This window comes from Pongo pygmaeus, chromosome 15, assembly GCF_028885625.2.
Source record: "Pongo pygmaeus isolate AG05252 chromosome 15, NHGRI_mPonPyg2-v2.0_pri, whole genome shotgun sequence".
NCBI classification, from domain to species: domain Eukaryota; kingdom Metazoa; phylum Chordata; class Mammalia; order Primates; family Hominidae; genus Pongo; species Pongo pygmaeus.
The window spans coordinates 77752979-77770454 of record NC_072388.2 but is presented as its reverse complement, the minus strand read 5'-3'; the positions used below and the strand labels follow the sequence as shown (position 1 = coordinate 77770454).

The window sequence follows — 17476 nt, the reverse complement described above, 5'->3', positions numbered from 1 at the left end:
CCAGTTTTTCCTTTTAAGATGTGAGACCTGTCAAAGTTGACACTCTAATCTTTACTAAACAACATCTAATGGGGGAAAAAAATGTCTGTTTAATGACACTGTGTACATTCCCTCAGGATCCCGTGGGGCTGAATCATTCTCATATGTTTGTCTCTCTCTGACTTTGAAATAGATCCAGAGATAAAAATTGTCTTCATCATCTTTTTCAGTGAGCTAGTTATGGAGTTGTATTTGGTTCTGGTTTTTTATTTTTTCTGTTGTTTTTTTCTGAGAAGGAGATAATCAGCTGCTGGCTGTTGGTTTTAGGTAACACACTCTTATATTGATTTAAGGTGGGGAGGATGGTGCAGGGATGGAAGGTAGTAGGGTCAGGGGTATGCCAGTCTCTGTAGGCTGCTCAGTACGCTGTGTTCTCAAGGCTGTTTGCTATGCGGGCCGCAGGCTTTGGGCCTTTGAAGGGTTGAATACCATCTTTTGATTTACCATGGTTGATGGCGGGGAGGATTGAAAACTCAGGAACACACGCACACAAAAAGATCCAGCAAAAGAAAAAAATATAACCTAAAATGACCAAACACACACATACACAAACAAAAGAAAAACCAAGAGACACACTGACAACAGAAATCAAATGAAGTTGGACAAGAAAAAGGGCACAGTATTGTAAACACTGCAAACTAGAAGAAAAAAAAAAGACATAACTAAAGAAGTCACTGCTCAAAACAGTCCTTTGTGTCCCAGAGATTTTAGGTTTATGGTGTAGGCATTTTCCAAGTGTGTCCAGTTGACCTGACAGCAGATAAGGTTGGTATGGATTCAAAAACCCCACCTTCCCACCAGGACATCTGGGCCTACATATGACCTTGCATCTGGTACATTTGTTCATCATTTTTTCTCCATGGCTCTGACAAACCGTTTCACTGAAATCTTTATAAGGTATCACTATATCCAAACATATTCTACGTACCCAAATAAATTCACTAGCTTAGAAAGTTTGGACCCAGCTATCTCACTAATCTTATCAATGCTGGGTATTGACTTTCTGCTGATTAGAAACAGCAGAAATGGAGGGTTTGTTTGTTTTTTCCTTGCCAAAAACAAAGAAGACCCCAATCTCTATAGAATATCAATTAGAATTCAGTAAAGGTCAATAGCAGAAGAGAATATGAGGCCATAAAAAGGAAAATTTCCAAAGATTCTGTTATAGGTAATTACAATGAAAGAGAAAATCCTATTCCAATAAAGCCACAAATTTGAAGTCATAATTTTTCAACTCTGAGGTAAAGTAGATATGTATTATATGAGAAGAAGAGAGTTATTAGTGAGTGATAGTACAAGGTAACAATCTTTGCACAAGGGGATGCTGAGTGATGGTTAAGAATGTCAAGAAGAAAAATGGGTATACGTATCAGAAGACACATTTTCCTTCCACGTGTCACAAACTCTCAACTCAGGGAATTATTTTCCAAGGTAACAATAATCTACTTGTCCTCCCTCTAGGAGAAAGTCAAAGGAGATATCAGTGTCATCAAGGCCACCTGAATTCTCCATTTGAATAGTAACTGTGGAGCTAGAAACAATGTACTTCTCACCCTACCTACAAAGTTTAATTTCCTACAACCCCACCGTCAACATTTTGCCTCCACTTCCTGCCCTGTCCCTGCCCTCAGCTTTGACTGTTTTGAGTGGTGACTGAGGAGTTGGACTTATGGGAATATGATTGATCAAAAGATGGACCAAAGTAGCGTGTTTTACACAAAGCTAAACGATTCCAAAAAACCAAGAAAGGAAACTTAGAAAACAAATAATCTAGTAAAGAAATCACCACTGTCAGAAACCAGAAATTGACATCAAAACCTCATGCAGAAACAAGGAGAAGGTGATTGCTGCTGTTGGGTTTTATCCTGGGTCTATTAAACAAGAGGTGAGCAGCTAACTTTCAAGAAACAAACAAAGAATTCAATCAAACCAATGAAAATCAGAAAAGAAAGGGAAGACAAGCCCAAACGGAGTGGCAGAGGGTACTTCATACGATACCTAAGTTAACCATGAGCTTGACACGCCCCCCATCCAGCTCCAGACGCAGGGTGTCGGCAGAGTCCCTGGAGGTCGTAGCCACCAGCAGCCCATAAGCTCGCTGGGACATGAAGCGGAAGGACACATCCTCTGCCTCAGTATGCATGACCATGGGCATGATGATCTTCATGTACATGCTACCATCATAGCTCAGGATGGACGCCTCTGCCAAAGAAGAATGGAGAAGATCGTTAGGATGACGGATGTTACAGTTGCCAAATACCCCTTTGCTTTCAGGCTAAGCGAGTAGAGAGGGTGCCAAATTTGTAGCCTACTGACTTGTGTTTGATGAACCCTTGTTGTTGCCCCCCTTTTTTATCTGTGTGACCCTGAGCAGACCACTTAAGCTCTGAGGCTCTATTTCCTCATTTGTAAGGGGATTATGATGACACAGGTACCTGCCCTACCAGGCTCATAGACTTGTGAAGGGTACCAAATTAAATAATGGATATGAAGATATTTTGAAAAAGTCAAAACGCCCCCACAAATAGTATTGTTTGCAATTCTGTATGCGATAGATAAAACACAAGTACATAAAACAAAACTTAAAATCCCTGCATTTCATGAAGAATAGGAGAAGAGCAGCAGTTTATAACCACCAGAGCAGACAAATTGATATTTACCAGAGAGCTTTTAAAGGAAGGAAAAAGTAGCAGCATGGTCTGGCATCATAACATCCCCAGTGCCCAGCCATTGTGAGAGTTTGGCCCATTCAAAGAATATCTGATAGAGGCAGAGTTAAAACAATAACATAAAGCTAATGACACCCTTGAAAAACTCATTTTACTTTTATTCAAACAGGGAAAGAGGAAAACTGACTTATTTTTATTTTTTATTTTTTTGAGACAGTCTTACTCTGTTGCCTAGGCTGGAGTGCAGCAGTGTGATCTTGGCTCACTGCAACCTCTGCCGCCCTGGTTCAAGCAATTCTCCTGCCTCAGCCTACCGAGTAGCTGGGATTACAGGCGCATGCCACCATGCCCAGCTGATTTTTAGATATTTTGTAGAGGTGGGGTTTTGCCATGTTGCCCAGGCTGGTCTTGAACTCCTGACCTCAAACAATCTACCCACCTTGGCCTCCCAAAGTGCTGGGATTACAGATGTGAGCCCACTGCGCCTGGCTGAAAACTCACTTTTATTTGATACCTTCCTCAGTCTAAGGTTACTGACAATTTGTTACCTCAATTAACGCTATAGTGTAATTCTATTATTCCTACTTTCAGACAAGAAAACCAAGACTTTTTTTTTTATTATTATACTTTAAGTTTTAGGGTACATGTGCACAACATGCAGGTTAGTTACATATGTATACATGTGCCATGTTGGTATGCTGCACCCATTAACTCGTCATTTAACATTAGGTATATCTCCTAATGCTATCCCTCCCCGCTCTCCCCACCCCACAACAGGCCCCGGTGTGTAATGTTCCCCTTCCTGTGTCCATGTGTTCTCATTGTTCAGTTCCCACCTATGAGTGAGAACATGTAGTGTTTGGGAAAACCAAGACTCTTAAATGGGTATGTTATCATCCCAAAGTCCCACAGCCTCTCTGGATTTGACTCAGTATATCTGATACCAAGCCCAGGGACTGTTTTGAAACACTATGATGTTCAACATGCGAATTTGTGTAAACATTCACTAGGCAAATAATTTTAGAAAACACAGGAAGAGAATATCACTCACATTCCTAGGAATCAAACCAGTCATTGGGTTCAGTATCTGTCACTGAGTAGGTCTTTATTAAATATTTGCTGTTGTCAAATATTTGCTACCTACATGCACTATGGAGAACACAAAGGTGAAACAGACAAGGTCCCTGTTCTAAAGGGAGATACAGAATGCACAAGTAACTGTACTGGAACATACAAGTGGTTAAATGGCACAGGAAATAAATACAAAGCAAGTAACATTCAGAGGAGAGAAGCTGAAGGATGAAGGCAATTAAGGCAGATGGGATAGAGTCTGTGCTGGTCTTGGTAGATGGGTAGGGTTTGTAATGAAAGCAGCAATGGCATCATATTGAACAGGTAGATCAGGTAGTATCTCTATAGACATAAAGGAAAGAAAGAAGGAGGATGCTCAGATTATAACAAACTATTCAATTTAACAGAAACATCTGGTGTGATTTGGCTCTGTGTCCCCACCCAAATCTCATCTCAAATTTTAATTTTCATAATCCCCATGTGTCGAAGGAGGGGCCTAGTGGGAGATAATTGGATCATGGGGGTGGTTTCCCCCGTGCTATTCTCATGAGTTCTCACAGTATCTGATGGTTTTGTAAGTGTTTGACAGTTCCTCCCTTCACATGCTCTTTTCTCTCCTGCTGCCTTGTGAAAAAGATGCCAGCTTCCCTTTCCATCACGATTGTAAGTTTCCTGAGGCCTCCCAAGCCATGCAGAACTGTGAGTCAATTAAACTTCTTTCCTTTATAAATTACCAGTCTCATGTATTTCTTTTCTTTTTTTTGAGACAGAGTCTCGCTCTGTCATCCAGGCTGGAGTGCTGTAGCGCGATCTCGGCTCACTGCAAGCTCCGCCTCCCAGGTTCATGCCATTCTCTTGCTTCAGCCTCCCAAATAGCTGGGACTACAGGCACCTGCCACCATGCGTGGCTAATTTTTTGTATTTTTAGTAGAGATGGGTTTCACCGTGTTAGCCAGGATGGCCTCAATCTCATGACCTCTTGATCTGCCCTCCTTGGCCTCCCAAAGTGCTGGGATTACAGGCGTGAGCCACTGTGCCCGGCCTCATGTATCTCCTTATAGTGGTGTGAAAACAGGCTAATACAGCATCAGACATATATTTTTAAAAATGGTTATCATGTAAGGTAGTTTGAGACTGGAATAAAATCAAAGGACTTGTGTATCTACTGGAAGGTAAATGGTTTTAGATTATGAGATACCATGATATATTCTTCTGTGCTTACTGATTGCCAGGCACTATTCTAGGTGATAGACATAACAGTGAACAAAAGAGAAAAACACCCCTACCCTCATATCTAGAAAGAAGTGAAACAGGGAGAAACAAGAGTCAGGCAGACCACATTGAAGGGCCCCAAAATAGTCTGTGTTGTTATCATACCCCTACCCTGTTTAGATACCACACAAAAGATGAAAAGTAATATAAATGCACTTATGATATTCCTGAAAATCAGCCATCTCCCAGGTAAAACTCATGACATGCTAACAGCTGCACATTACAATTTGCAAACTGTAAAGGGATTACAGATAAAAGTGTGACAGTTGCAAACACCATTACAATAAGACATATTATGAAGATCTCTTCTTAGATTGGAAACAATCTAAGTTTAACACATGATCCAGATGTGAAGCAAAACAAAACAAATCTTTTATCTCCTGGAAGGGCAGAATCTAAAGAAGATACCTAAAATTGAGCATTTACTATTTGCCTGGTGCTTTCTAGGACTTTATATGCATTAAGAAGTCATTTAATCTTTAAGAACACCATGAAGACATTATTATCTCATTTTCTAGATATCAAGTAACATGGCTAATAAATGGCAGAGCTGGGAGTTGCATGCAGGCAGTCTGATTCTCCCAGCTGTATACTTAACAGTCCTGCCAAATTGTCATAGAGCCTATGCCTGGAGCACACCCATGCTTCCAAGCACCAAAGCACATCCATAACACTTCATGATAGAAGTTCTTGTGTTTGTATGTGCATGCATATACAAACATGCCATTCATTAAAGTTATGTATTATAAATATACAAAATTTTTATTTCTTCTATTCAGATTGCATAATCTCTATTGTTCTATTTTCAAGTTTGAATATTGAATATGATTTGGCTGTGTCCCCGCCCCAACCTCATCTTGAATTGTAGTTCCAATAATTCCCACATATTGGGGGAGGGACCCAGTAGGAAATAATTGAATCATGGGGGCAGTTTCCCCCATACTGTTCTCATGGTAGTGAATAAGTCTCACAAGATCTGATGGTTTTACAAGGAAAAACCCCTTTTGCTTAGCTCTCATTTTCTCTCTTGTCTACCATGATATAAGACAGGCCTTTTGACTTCCACCATGATTGTGATTGTGAAGTGTACCCAGCCACATGGAACTGTGAATCCATGAAACATATTTTTCTTTATAAATTATCCAGTCTCAGGTATGACTTTATCAGCAGCATGAAAATGGACTAATATGGTAAATTAGTACTGGGAGTGAGGCACTGCTGTAAAGATACCTGAAAATGTGGAAGCAACTTTAGAACTGGGTAACAGGCAGAAGTTGGAACAGTTTGGAGGGCTCAGAAAAAGACAGAAAAATGTGGGAAAGTTTGGAACTTCCTAGAGACCTGTTGAGTGGCTTTCACCAAAATGCTGACAATGAAATTCAGGCTGAGATGGTCTCAGATGGAATGAAGAACTTTTTAGGAACTGGAGTAAAGGCGACTCTAGCTATGTTTTAGCAAACAAACTGGCAGCATTTTGTTCCATGTCCTAGAGATTTGTGGAACTTTGAACTTGAGGGAGATGATTTAGGGTCACTGGTGGAAGAAATTTCTAAGCAGCAAAGGATTCAAGAGGTAAGTTGGGTGTCATTAAAAGCATTCAGTTTTAAAAGGAAAATAGAACATAAAGGTTCAAAAAAGTTGCAGCCTGACAATGTGATAGAAAAAGAAAAACCCATTTTCTGAGGAGAAATTCAAGCCAGCTGCATAAATTTACATACATAATAAGGGGCCAAATGTTAATCACCAAGACAATGAGGAATATATTTCCAGGGCATGTCAGAGACCTTTATGGCAGCCTCTCCAACTGCAGGCCCCCCAGAGGCCTAGGAGGAAATAATGGTTTTGTGGGCTGAGCCACACACCCCTGCCCCTCGCTGTGTGCAGCCTAGGGACTTGGTGCCCTGTGTCCCAACCACTCTAGCTATGGCTAAAAGGGGCCAAGGTAGAGCTCAGACCGTGGCTTCAGACGGTTCAAGCCCCAAGCCTTGGCAGTTTCCATGTGGTATTGAGCCTGCGGGTACACAGAAGTCAAGAACTGAGGTTTGGGAGCCTCCACCTAGATTTCAGAGGATGCATGGAAATGCCTGGATGTCTAGGCAGAGATGGTCTCCAGGGGCAGAGCCCTCATGGAGAGCCTCTGCTAGGGCAGTGCCGAAGGGAAATGTGGGGTGTGAGCCCCCACACATAGTCCCCACTGAGGCACTGACTAGTGGAGCCGTGAGAAGAAGGCCACTGTCCTCCAGACCCCAGAATGGTAAATCCACCAACAGCTTGCACTGTGCACCTAGAAAAGCCCTACACACTCAAAACCAGCCCATGAAAGCTGTCAGGAGGGGAGCTATACTCTGCAAAACCAGCCCATGAAAGCTGTCAGGAGGGGAGTTGTACTCTGCAAAGCCACAAGGGTGGAGCTGCCCAAGGCCATGGGAACCCACCTCTTGCATCGGCATTACCCAGATGTGAGATATGGAGCCAAAGGAGATCATTTTGGAACTTTAAGGTTTAATGACCGACTGACTGGATTTGGGACTTGAATGGAGCCTGTAGCCCCTTTGCTTTGGCCAATTTCTCCCCTTTGGAATGGCTATATTTACCCAGTGCCTGCACCCTGAATGTATTTAGGAAGTAACTAACTTGCTTTTGATTTTACAGGCTCATAGGCAGAAGAGACTTGCCTTGTCTCAGATGAGACTTTGGACTGTGGACTTTTGAGTTAATGCTGAAATGAGTTAAGACTTTGGGGGGCTGTTGGGAAAGCATGATTGGTTTTGAAATGTGAGGACATAAGATTTGGGAGGGGCCAGGGATGGAATGATATGGGTTAGCTGTGTTTCTACCCAAATCTCATCTTGAATTGTAACTCTCATAATTCCCACATCTTGTGGGAGGGACCTGGTGGGAGATAATTGAATCCTGGGGGCAGTTTCCCCCATACTCTACTCATCATAGTGAATAAGTCTCACGAAATCTGATGGTTTTATAAGAGGAAACCCCTTTTGCCTGGCTCTCATTTTCTCTCTTGTCTGCTACCATGTAAAGGGTGTCTTTTACCTTCCAACATGATTGTGAGGCATCCCAGTCATGTGGAATTGTGAGTCCATTAAACCTCTTTTTCCTTATAAATCACCCAGTCTTGGGTGCGTCTTTATCAGCAGTGTGAGAACAGACTAATACAATTATTTTATCTTCTGCCAACACTAATCTACCATTGAACTCATCTAGTGAATTTTTCATTTAGGTTTTTGTACTTTTCAACTCTAAAATTTCTTTTGGAAGATAGATCAATAGATATATACAATATGTATTAAAATTTTTATTATTTTATTATCTACTTGATGAATCATTGTTCTCATTTTCCTTTAATTTTTAAGCATAATTTTCTTTAGTTATTTGAACATATTTATAATAGTTACTTGTATTCTTTGTCTATTAAGTCCAATATATGAGCCCGCTCAAAGGCAGTTTCTATTGCCTGCATTTATTTCTGTGTATGGGTCACACTTCCTGTTTATTTGCATTCTCCTAATTTTTTATTGAAAGCTGGACATTTTAGATAATACATTGTAACAAGTCTGGACACTAACCCTGTTCCTCTAGGTTGATTTCTAATTGTTTGTTTGTTCATATGTTCATTTATTTAGTGATCTGGTAGAGATAATTCTGAGACTTGTATTTTCTCAGCAGATGGCTCTCGTCTCCCCCCTCAGAAAGGTTCCCCTGTTTTTTATCTTTTGGCTTGCCTTCCTGTGAGTGCTGCCCCTGTATCAATATAAGTAACTTATTGATCAAATACTGTACTTAAGCCCCCTTGGTCAGTTAGATTTTTGCCCTTTGTCTGTTGGATATGTGTGACTTGGAGACTGCTTTGAGGAAGTTTATGATCTTGCCTCGTGTTCAGCCAAGGACTGTCAGCTTAGAAATTATCCTCCTGTCCCCCTTGAGAAGTTTCAGCCTTCAGAATAAATACAGTCTTCCAGACCACCAAGAATGAATGATTTTGTTTTTAAGCTTGTTTTCCTAGGAATAGCACCTGAGTAAGAGTAGCTTATTGTTCAGCCAGTGTTGGTTGAGAGATCATGTTTAAGCCTTCTGAACCAATAAGACTCTTCCTCCTGGATGATGCATCTGTGTATGGCTTGAGAATGCTTTCAAATCTGCCCAGTGTCTTACTCTAATTACCTCTGAGTTGCGCAGCCTTGCAAATATGTATAACTTTCCAGACCCTCAGGGATAAGTGTGATCCCCAAAGGGCTCTTTAGGGCTTTCTCATTCCCTGATTCTCTCTACTCGACTTCTGGCTGCCTTACCAGTTTGCTCTTTGCTACTGATATCATAGAGCTGCCTGCTCCCTATAAGCTGCTTGCCATCAAGATCTCCATTGTTTAAGAAAACCCTTAGCCATGAACTTCTCTAACTTCTGTTCCAGATAGTCAGTGACTCCGGGCAGAGTGGAAACACTTATTGTTACACTCTGCATCTATCCCTGGGCAGAATTTCTGTTCCATTACAGCCCAGTTGGTTGCACAAATAGTGGCCCACTTCCACCCGAGTGACACTACCATTGTATAAGTGGGCAGTTGGGAAAGATGGTGGACTCTGGCCTTTTCAGCTTGCCCTTCCCAGCATGGAACCTCTGCCCTATGAGCAAGCTGAGGAAAAGACAATTGGACACCCATTATTATTGGTCTGCCACAATTGGGATAGAGCTTATACCCTATAAATGGGGGCTGGATAAAAGAAGTGAGCCCAATGTTCTTGGCTATGCCTACCCAGAATATTGCTTCTGCAACATGGATCTGGGGAAAATGAGAGGCACCGGTAACCTGCCCCTTCTGGGGTTAAACTGTAGCCCTAGACTGGTAACTGGCAGGTAAGGAAGCTCTTGTCCTTTTGGCTTCTAAAACAAGGAGCAGGAGTGAGATAGGGAATGGCAGCAGGTTACAGTTTAAATGTCACACCTCTCATTTTTCTAACTGATATTTAATAGATGTCTTGAATAAATGTTTTTCCATTGGCTGTGTGTCCTTATGACAATTTTTTTAATGTGTGTCTTAGCTTCTTTTGTGTGTGTATATGTTTTAATAATTTTCACCAGCTAAATGACTGTTTCACAGAGAAGGTCTGCTAAGCTCGCTCCTTTCCCACCCATTCCAGAGTTCCTTTATTTTTGGCTATTGTCAGTGTGGCGATTCCTCAGGGATCTAGAACTAGAAATTCCATTTGACCCAGCCATCCCATTACTGGGTATATACCCAAAGGACTATAAATCATGCTGCTATAAAGACACATGCACACGTATGTTTATTGCGGCATTATTCACAATAGCAAAGACTTGGAACCAACCCAAATGTCCAACAATGATAGACTGGATTAAGAAAATGTGGCACATCTACACCATGGAATACTATGCAGCCATAAGAAATGATGAGTTCATGTCCTTTGTAGGGACATGGATGAAATTGGAAATCATCATTCTCAGTAAACTATCGCAAGAACAAAAAACCAAACACCGCATATTCTCACTCATAGGTGGGAATTGAACAATGAGAACACATGGACACAGGAAGGGGAACATCACACTTCAGGGACTGTTGTGGGTTGGGGGGAGGGGGGAGGGATAACATTGGGAGATATACCTAATGCTAGATGACGAGTTGGTGGGTGCAGTGCACCAGCATGGCACATGTATACATATGTAACTTACTGCACATTGGGCACATGTACCATAAAACCTAAAGTATAATAATAATAATAATAATAATAATTACAATAAAAGAAAAAAAAAAAAAAAAAAAATTTCACATACCTTTCTTCATAAAATTTTTCTTAGCCCTAAATGGTATATATCTGTATTTGTCATAGTAAGCCCTTTTCTATTTCTAGAGGATATAAGTAATTAATTTTATTCAATCATTGTGTCATTTTAAAACACATTTTAGGACCGATTTTTGTTTTTATGGTCTGATTGTTTACTTATTGTCTAATTGCTTTTCAATCTCAATAATTAATGACTTCTCTCTACATTTCCATCTTCTGACCAGTAAGGGGAAAAGCTACCTCCCCACTGGCATTCAGAGGCTCTTCCAAATAAAGGAAGGGATTGGCACTGGAAAATCGAGCAATATGATAACACTTAGAATGGAAAAAGGTTTCTGTAAAATTATTGTGTTAAAGAAGCAATCCAGGGAGAAAGGAAATCATAGTATTTACTTTTTTATGTATGTTTCTTTTATCTATACGATGCTTAAATTCCCTTAAAAATAAAAGCCACCCTTCCCAGTCTGTGTTAAACTTGTCTCAGAGAGTTATGATCTCCTCAGTCTTTCATTATCCTCCTCCCTTTTCAAAGAAAAATCAAATATCAAATTAATAACTGTTTTCTTTTTTTGAGACAGGGTCTTTCTCTGTTACACAGGCTGGAGTGCAGCAGCACAATCATAGCTCACTTAACCTTGAATTCCTGGGATCAAATAATTCTCTCACCTCAGCCTCCCAAGTAGCCAGGACTACAGGAGCACCACTACACCTGGCTACTTTGTTTGTTTGTTTGTTTTTGTAAAGACAGAGTTTTGCCATGTTGCCAAGGCTGGTCTCTAACACCTGGACTCAAGTGATTCTTCTGCCTTGGCCTCCCAAAGTGCTGGGATTACAGATGTAAGCCACTGCATCCAGCCAGAGATTTAATTTTTTTAAATAGTACATGTTCATCCTTTTAAAATATAAGAGATGTAGACATAAAGAAAAAAAATTAACCTTTTCAAATCATGTTACCATCATTAACAGTAGAGAGGCATATTTCTAGGTACTTTTCTAAGCATATATATATATATATACACTATATATACACATATATGTACATATATACACATATGTACACATATATACATATATACACATATGTACACATATATACATATATACATATACACATATATACATATATACACATATACACATATATACATATATACACACATCTACATATATACACATATATACACATATATACATATATACACACATATACATATATACATATATACACATATATACATATATACACATATATACATATATACACATATATACATATATACACATATATACACACATATACACACACAAATAGAAGAAATAGACAAACTGTAGAGAAAAATCTATATGTACTACTTTAATTAAAGTAAACTTTAATATTACATGAAGTTGGCAAAAGAAAAAACTCCGAATTTCAACTATTTTTTATGAGGTACTACCTTCCAAGATAACTCACTAAAATTTACAAAAGATATTATTAAACACATAAAAAGATTGGTGTTATTATTTGTTTCCGTTTTTTGTTTTTTGAAACAGAGTCTTGCTCTGTCGCTCTGTCACCCAGATGGGAGTACAGTGGCACAATCTTGACTCACTGCAACCTTCGCCTCCCAGGTTCAAGCAATTCTCAAGCCTCAGCCTCCTGAGTAGCTGGAACTACAGGCACATGCCACCACACCCGGCTAATTTTTGTATTTTTAGTAGAGACGGGGTTTCCCATGTTGGTCAGGCTGGTCTCGAACTCCTGACCTTTCAGGTGATCTACCCGCCTCGGCCTCCCAAAGTATTGGGATTACAGGTGTGAGCCACCATGCCCAGCCTGGTGTTATTATTTGAACTCCCTCCTCCAAATTTAGCCAGTAAAACTGCCTTCTTCCTATGAAAAATGAGAACATTATTCTTTGACGTTTTCTCCTTCATCTATGATTTTTTGCTATTTTTATCACATATTGTGTAAGAAAGGGTTAACTCAAAAGATCTGGGTTGTTCAAACTGTGCATTCCCAAGAAAGGCCTATTTGCATGACTGGCCCTTCACCAGCTCCTGTGTATTGAGCTCATGGAATTTCTGAGTGATGAGTGTTTTTGCAAGCCTAGGGCCTTGAGTCAGACTGTACCAGTTGGTCTAGATGGTTTATGCTACAAATATAATTTATGATGAACACTTGCTTTCCCTCTAGGGTCTGGAGCCTTGGTAACTAAGTCAGTCATGTAAGCATCGTATGCCTATGTGACTGACCTCCAGTAAAAACCCTAGACTCCAGGGTTGACTTCATGTGTGTTGCCACACATCATTGCTGGAGAAATTAGGCACATCCTTTGTGATTTAACTGGGAGAGGACTCTTGGAAACCTGTGCCTGGTTTCCTCCAGACTTTGCCCCCATGTGCCTTTTTCCATTGCTGATTTTACTCTGTAACTTTTGCTGTAATAAACCATACTCATAAACATTCTCATTTCTGGGTCCTATGAGTCCTTCTAGAGAATGATGCAGATTGACAATGGTTTGGGGGACCTCTGACACATGTACACTTTGTTCTATATTTATAATGTTTACCATGTATTTCTTGTATATTTAAATGCTGCCACTGTTCTTACCAAGTGTTTCTGTTTCTGAGTGACTTTATTTCATCTTTTAAATGCTTGAATTTTATTGTAATGTCTTTTATTTTTTGGGGGGTATAGATTTATCAAGTTAAAAATAAGTTAGTTTACCCAGGTTGTTTTTTATTTTTGTGAGTACATAATTAATGATTATGCAAATAATACAGGTGTATATATTTATGGCTTACATGAGATATTTTGATACAGGCATGCAATGTGAAATAAGCACATCATGGAGAATGGGGTATCCATCCTCTCAACCATTTATCCTTTGAGTTACAAACAATCCAATTACACTCTTTAAATTATTTTAAAATGTACTGTTAAGTTATTGTATGGTAACAACATATTTAAAAAGAGCTCATCTGTGTTAAGTTATTATATAGTAACAACTTTTTTAAAAAGAACTCTTTAGTGTTATATTACCAAAGTTTGTTCATATTTGTGAATGTCTGCTTGTTCTGTTTACATTTGAGTTACAGTATGGTTGCAGATAATTCTTGTCCCATTTTATTTTATGCTCGATTTTACAGACATTGCTTTGTGTAATGAGATTGTATAATGCCAGCAATATACCTTATAGGTGATAAGTGCTGTAAATTTTGCCTATATGCCTTAAGGATATTATTTTAATCCTGGAAGTCCAATGACTTGATCAATACACATCTCAGCGTTGAACATACTATGTAGTTTTCTTACAACATGCTCTTTCAAACTTCACAGTCAGTTCCTTATATCAAGAAAACTTTCCAGTTTGATACCTTTGAGTAATTTCTTTGTTGAGGTACTTAGGTTTTCTCTTTCAGGGATCTAATTATACTATCTGCCCTCTTTATATCTCAGTTTCTCTGTGATGAATTTAATCTCTGGTTTTTTCATCAGCATTAACTGCGATGATCTCCAGCACTTTCCCTCTGGCAATATTTCAATTTTTAGCCGTATCTTTTCCACCCCCTGTTGTTACTAATTATTTCAAATTAGTTATGTGATCACATTGTTTTGGCTTTCCTTTTTTTTTTTTTTTTTTTTTTTTGCCTTTAGTCTACAATCTCCCTTTTTCTTTCAGATAATTTGTTTTTTTTTTTCCTTTGAGTTCTTCTGGCATTAATTCAATTTTTCTTAAGTCATTCAATAACACAAATTGAGCTATAGAATGTAGCTCATGGGAAGTTTTCTGTTCTTTTGCTTTTTCTCTAGATCAAATTATTTGACTTTTCTAAGCTTATTTCTTTTTTTTTATTTTTAACTTTATTGTTCTGTTGCTTTGCATTTGTATTGTCATGTCATTCCCTTTTACCTTGCTTACTCGCAGGCATCTCTGTCCAGAGTTCCTAATTGTTCAGACACAGTTTCATTGACTTCTTGCCACCTAGAATTACCTACAGTTTAATTGTGTAATATTTTGAGTTCTATATACTTTTTTTTCTGTAGCTTCAGAGATGGCAGAATATGTTCAGGAAATGGAGGGAAGACATCAAGAGCTCTGTCAAGGCTATGTGTGAGCTTCATTTAGCTATCTGGACTGTGGTCTTATTCTTGAAGCTTTGTTAAGTGTCCTATTCCAGAAGTCACCCTGCCTGGTTAAAGAGAACATCCCAAGGCAATGGAGGGGAATCCATGTGCTCCCGGTGAATTTTCTTTTGATTCTCAGTCCTGTTGTCTGTTTCTATTACATATATTTTTTTCTCCTATAGCCATTTCCACTACTCTTCAGTTTTCAGTGGGAACAGGTAAGAATATGTACTAAGTTTCTTTTCATATATAAAGATATTAGTAATAATTCTCAGCATGTTTACCAAGTGGATAGTACTGTACCTTAGGAACATAGGTGGGGCTAGCAGGCTCATCATGCTTGACCATTCCTCCTGGGTTGGCTTCAGAATTCTCTGTCTTGCTCCTAATTTTTGAGACTTATGACATTGGGTTGTGCCCCTTTTCTTACTTTGGGATAATGATTATTTGGTTGGCATGTTCATTTTTGTTTAACTTGAAAGAGAAAACCCCTAGCAGGCAACTGTTCTTCCTTTCTACGATTTTCCCACTTCCCTTTCTTTAATCAAATTAGTATATCTAAACATCCAAAGAGATAGAAAATAACTAAAACTTAGACCTCAAAGTTTTCAATCTTACCACTGCATATGTTGTTTTAGGTGTGATAAGGTCCTAATCAAAAAGAAAAGTGAAAACTATAAAGAAAATGGACTGTAGGAAGAGAATGATAACCAGGATCTTCTTGGCTACACCTGCAAGGAAGTGATACCATTTACATCTCCTAGAGCCTTGAAAGACAAAGCCAGACTGGCAGGTAGTAACAGGAAACAAGTAAAGAAAAGTACTAGAGTATGCAATTCATGTGATATTGCTAGTGAATGCTGGAGGCCCACTGGCACTGATACAGTATTATGAGCAATTAGCTCCATAACTTCACGAAGGGGACTTTGCTGCTCTCATTTTGCTCTTAGCATATCAAGCTTATGTTCATTCCTAGCACTATATTCCCACCAGCCCTTAAGCCATCTCCTATGAAAAGAAGACACTCTCCTGGTCAACCTTGTAAGCAAATTACCACCAAATTATCACATCCCTCACCGTTTTCTCTTTCTGTACCTTCAAGACACTCTCCTGCTCATTCATGCAGCAACTGGCATCACACACTGCTTAAGTGTGTTTTATTCTGACAAAGCTTCTAAAATACCCAGATTGCTTTCCCTCCACCCAAACTGGGCTGATCTTAAACTGCATGCAAATCTACGCAGGAATGCCTGCCAGGTTCTAAATCTGTATTTTGCAACAGCAGGAGCAACATAAATCTCCAGCTCCAAACAGACCCGACGGTTCCAGGGAATCAACAAAATGGATGTGGGGTGATGTCCTCCCTCTTGTGGACAAGGTTGAAAACTAACTTCACATTCTCAACAGAATCCTGCCATTACATATGGTCATATTGGCTTCTCATTCCCCAAAAGCCAGAGCACTCTGAAGCAATGACAACAATTTTCATTGATATTTCTCACTTAAAGAAAAGCAGGCATGTAGTCTTTCATATTTTTAATATTCCAAAGAGAAAAAAATGGAATAGAGAAATTCTGGTTTATAAATGTATACCTTCTAATAGAATGTCGATTTACCAAAAAGTTTATAGAGCCTTTTCTTAAATAGCAATTTTTACCACTGAATTTTAAAATATGACTTAATTTATACAAATTAAACATAACACAATTCTTCAAAACTCTATCAACTGCTTGCAATAATGTTTGTTCTCTCATTCAATGACTAATATCTAATATGTGACAGACACTGTGCTGAAATTGGGGAAAAGCACAAATAGCATGTTCTCTGTCATTAATAGAGAATATAGCAAATGGGTGTTGTAGACTCAAACAGGTAAACTGTTATACTTAAAGAATAAAGAAAATGTGAGAATTCAGCTCAGGCATCTATACAGAGGTATAAACGAGAATTATTAGGAAGGAGACCTGTAAACCGTGTTTCAAGAATATAAGAGTAAAGAGCAAAGAGAAGAGTGGGAAGGCACTCTGGCTGAGGAAACAGCATATGTACATGCACAGCTTTCACAAGTGCATGAAATGAAATCATTTATTAAGCACAGAATCTGGTGAATGATAGTTATTAGGTGGGTGCAAAGGTAATTGCAGTTTTTGCCATTGCTTTTAATTGCAAAAACCGCAATTACTTTTGCACCAATCTAATACCATGCAGAAAATTCAAGGTTCAGGAGGAATTTGGTGTGGCTGGAGTAGATTAGAATTTGTCAACAGCAACACTGCTGATATTTTGACCAGATAACTCTTGGTTGCAAAGGCTATCCTGTGTATTGTGGGATATCTAGGGGTATCCCTGGCCTCCACCCACTAGATATCTGTGGCACTCCCTTTGGTCGTGACAACCGAAAGCGTCTCCAGACATTTCCAAATGCCCTTCGGGGGGAAAAGTCACCCCCAGTTGAGAACACCTTGACTAGAGCATATGAAAAGGAATGGTAAAATTT

At 39.2% G+C, this 17476-nt stretch overlaps 1 protein-coding gene across 16 annotated transcripts in view; it reads right to left on the bottom strand.

Annotated features, from left to right (window-relative positions):
• NRXN3 (neurexin 3) overlaps positions 1–17476 on the bottom strand; it is a 1699552-nt gene that overhangs the window by 1045111 nt on the left and 636965 nt on the right. For all 16 annotated transcript variants that reach the window (XR_008493626.2, XR_008493627.2, XR_008493628.2 and 13 more), the window contains one exon: positions 2038–2241. Coding sequence is in view for 13 of the 16 variants with exons in the window: in XM_054448164.2 (XP_054304139.2) it covers positions 2038–2241 (204 nt within the window). In the remaining 3 variants the exon portion in view is untranslated. The remainder of the gene's footprint in view (positions 1–2037; positions 2242–17476) is intronic.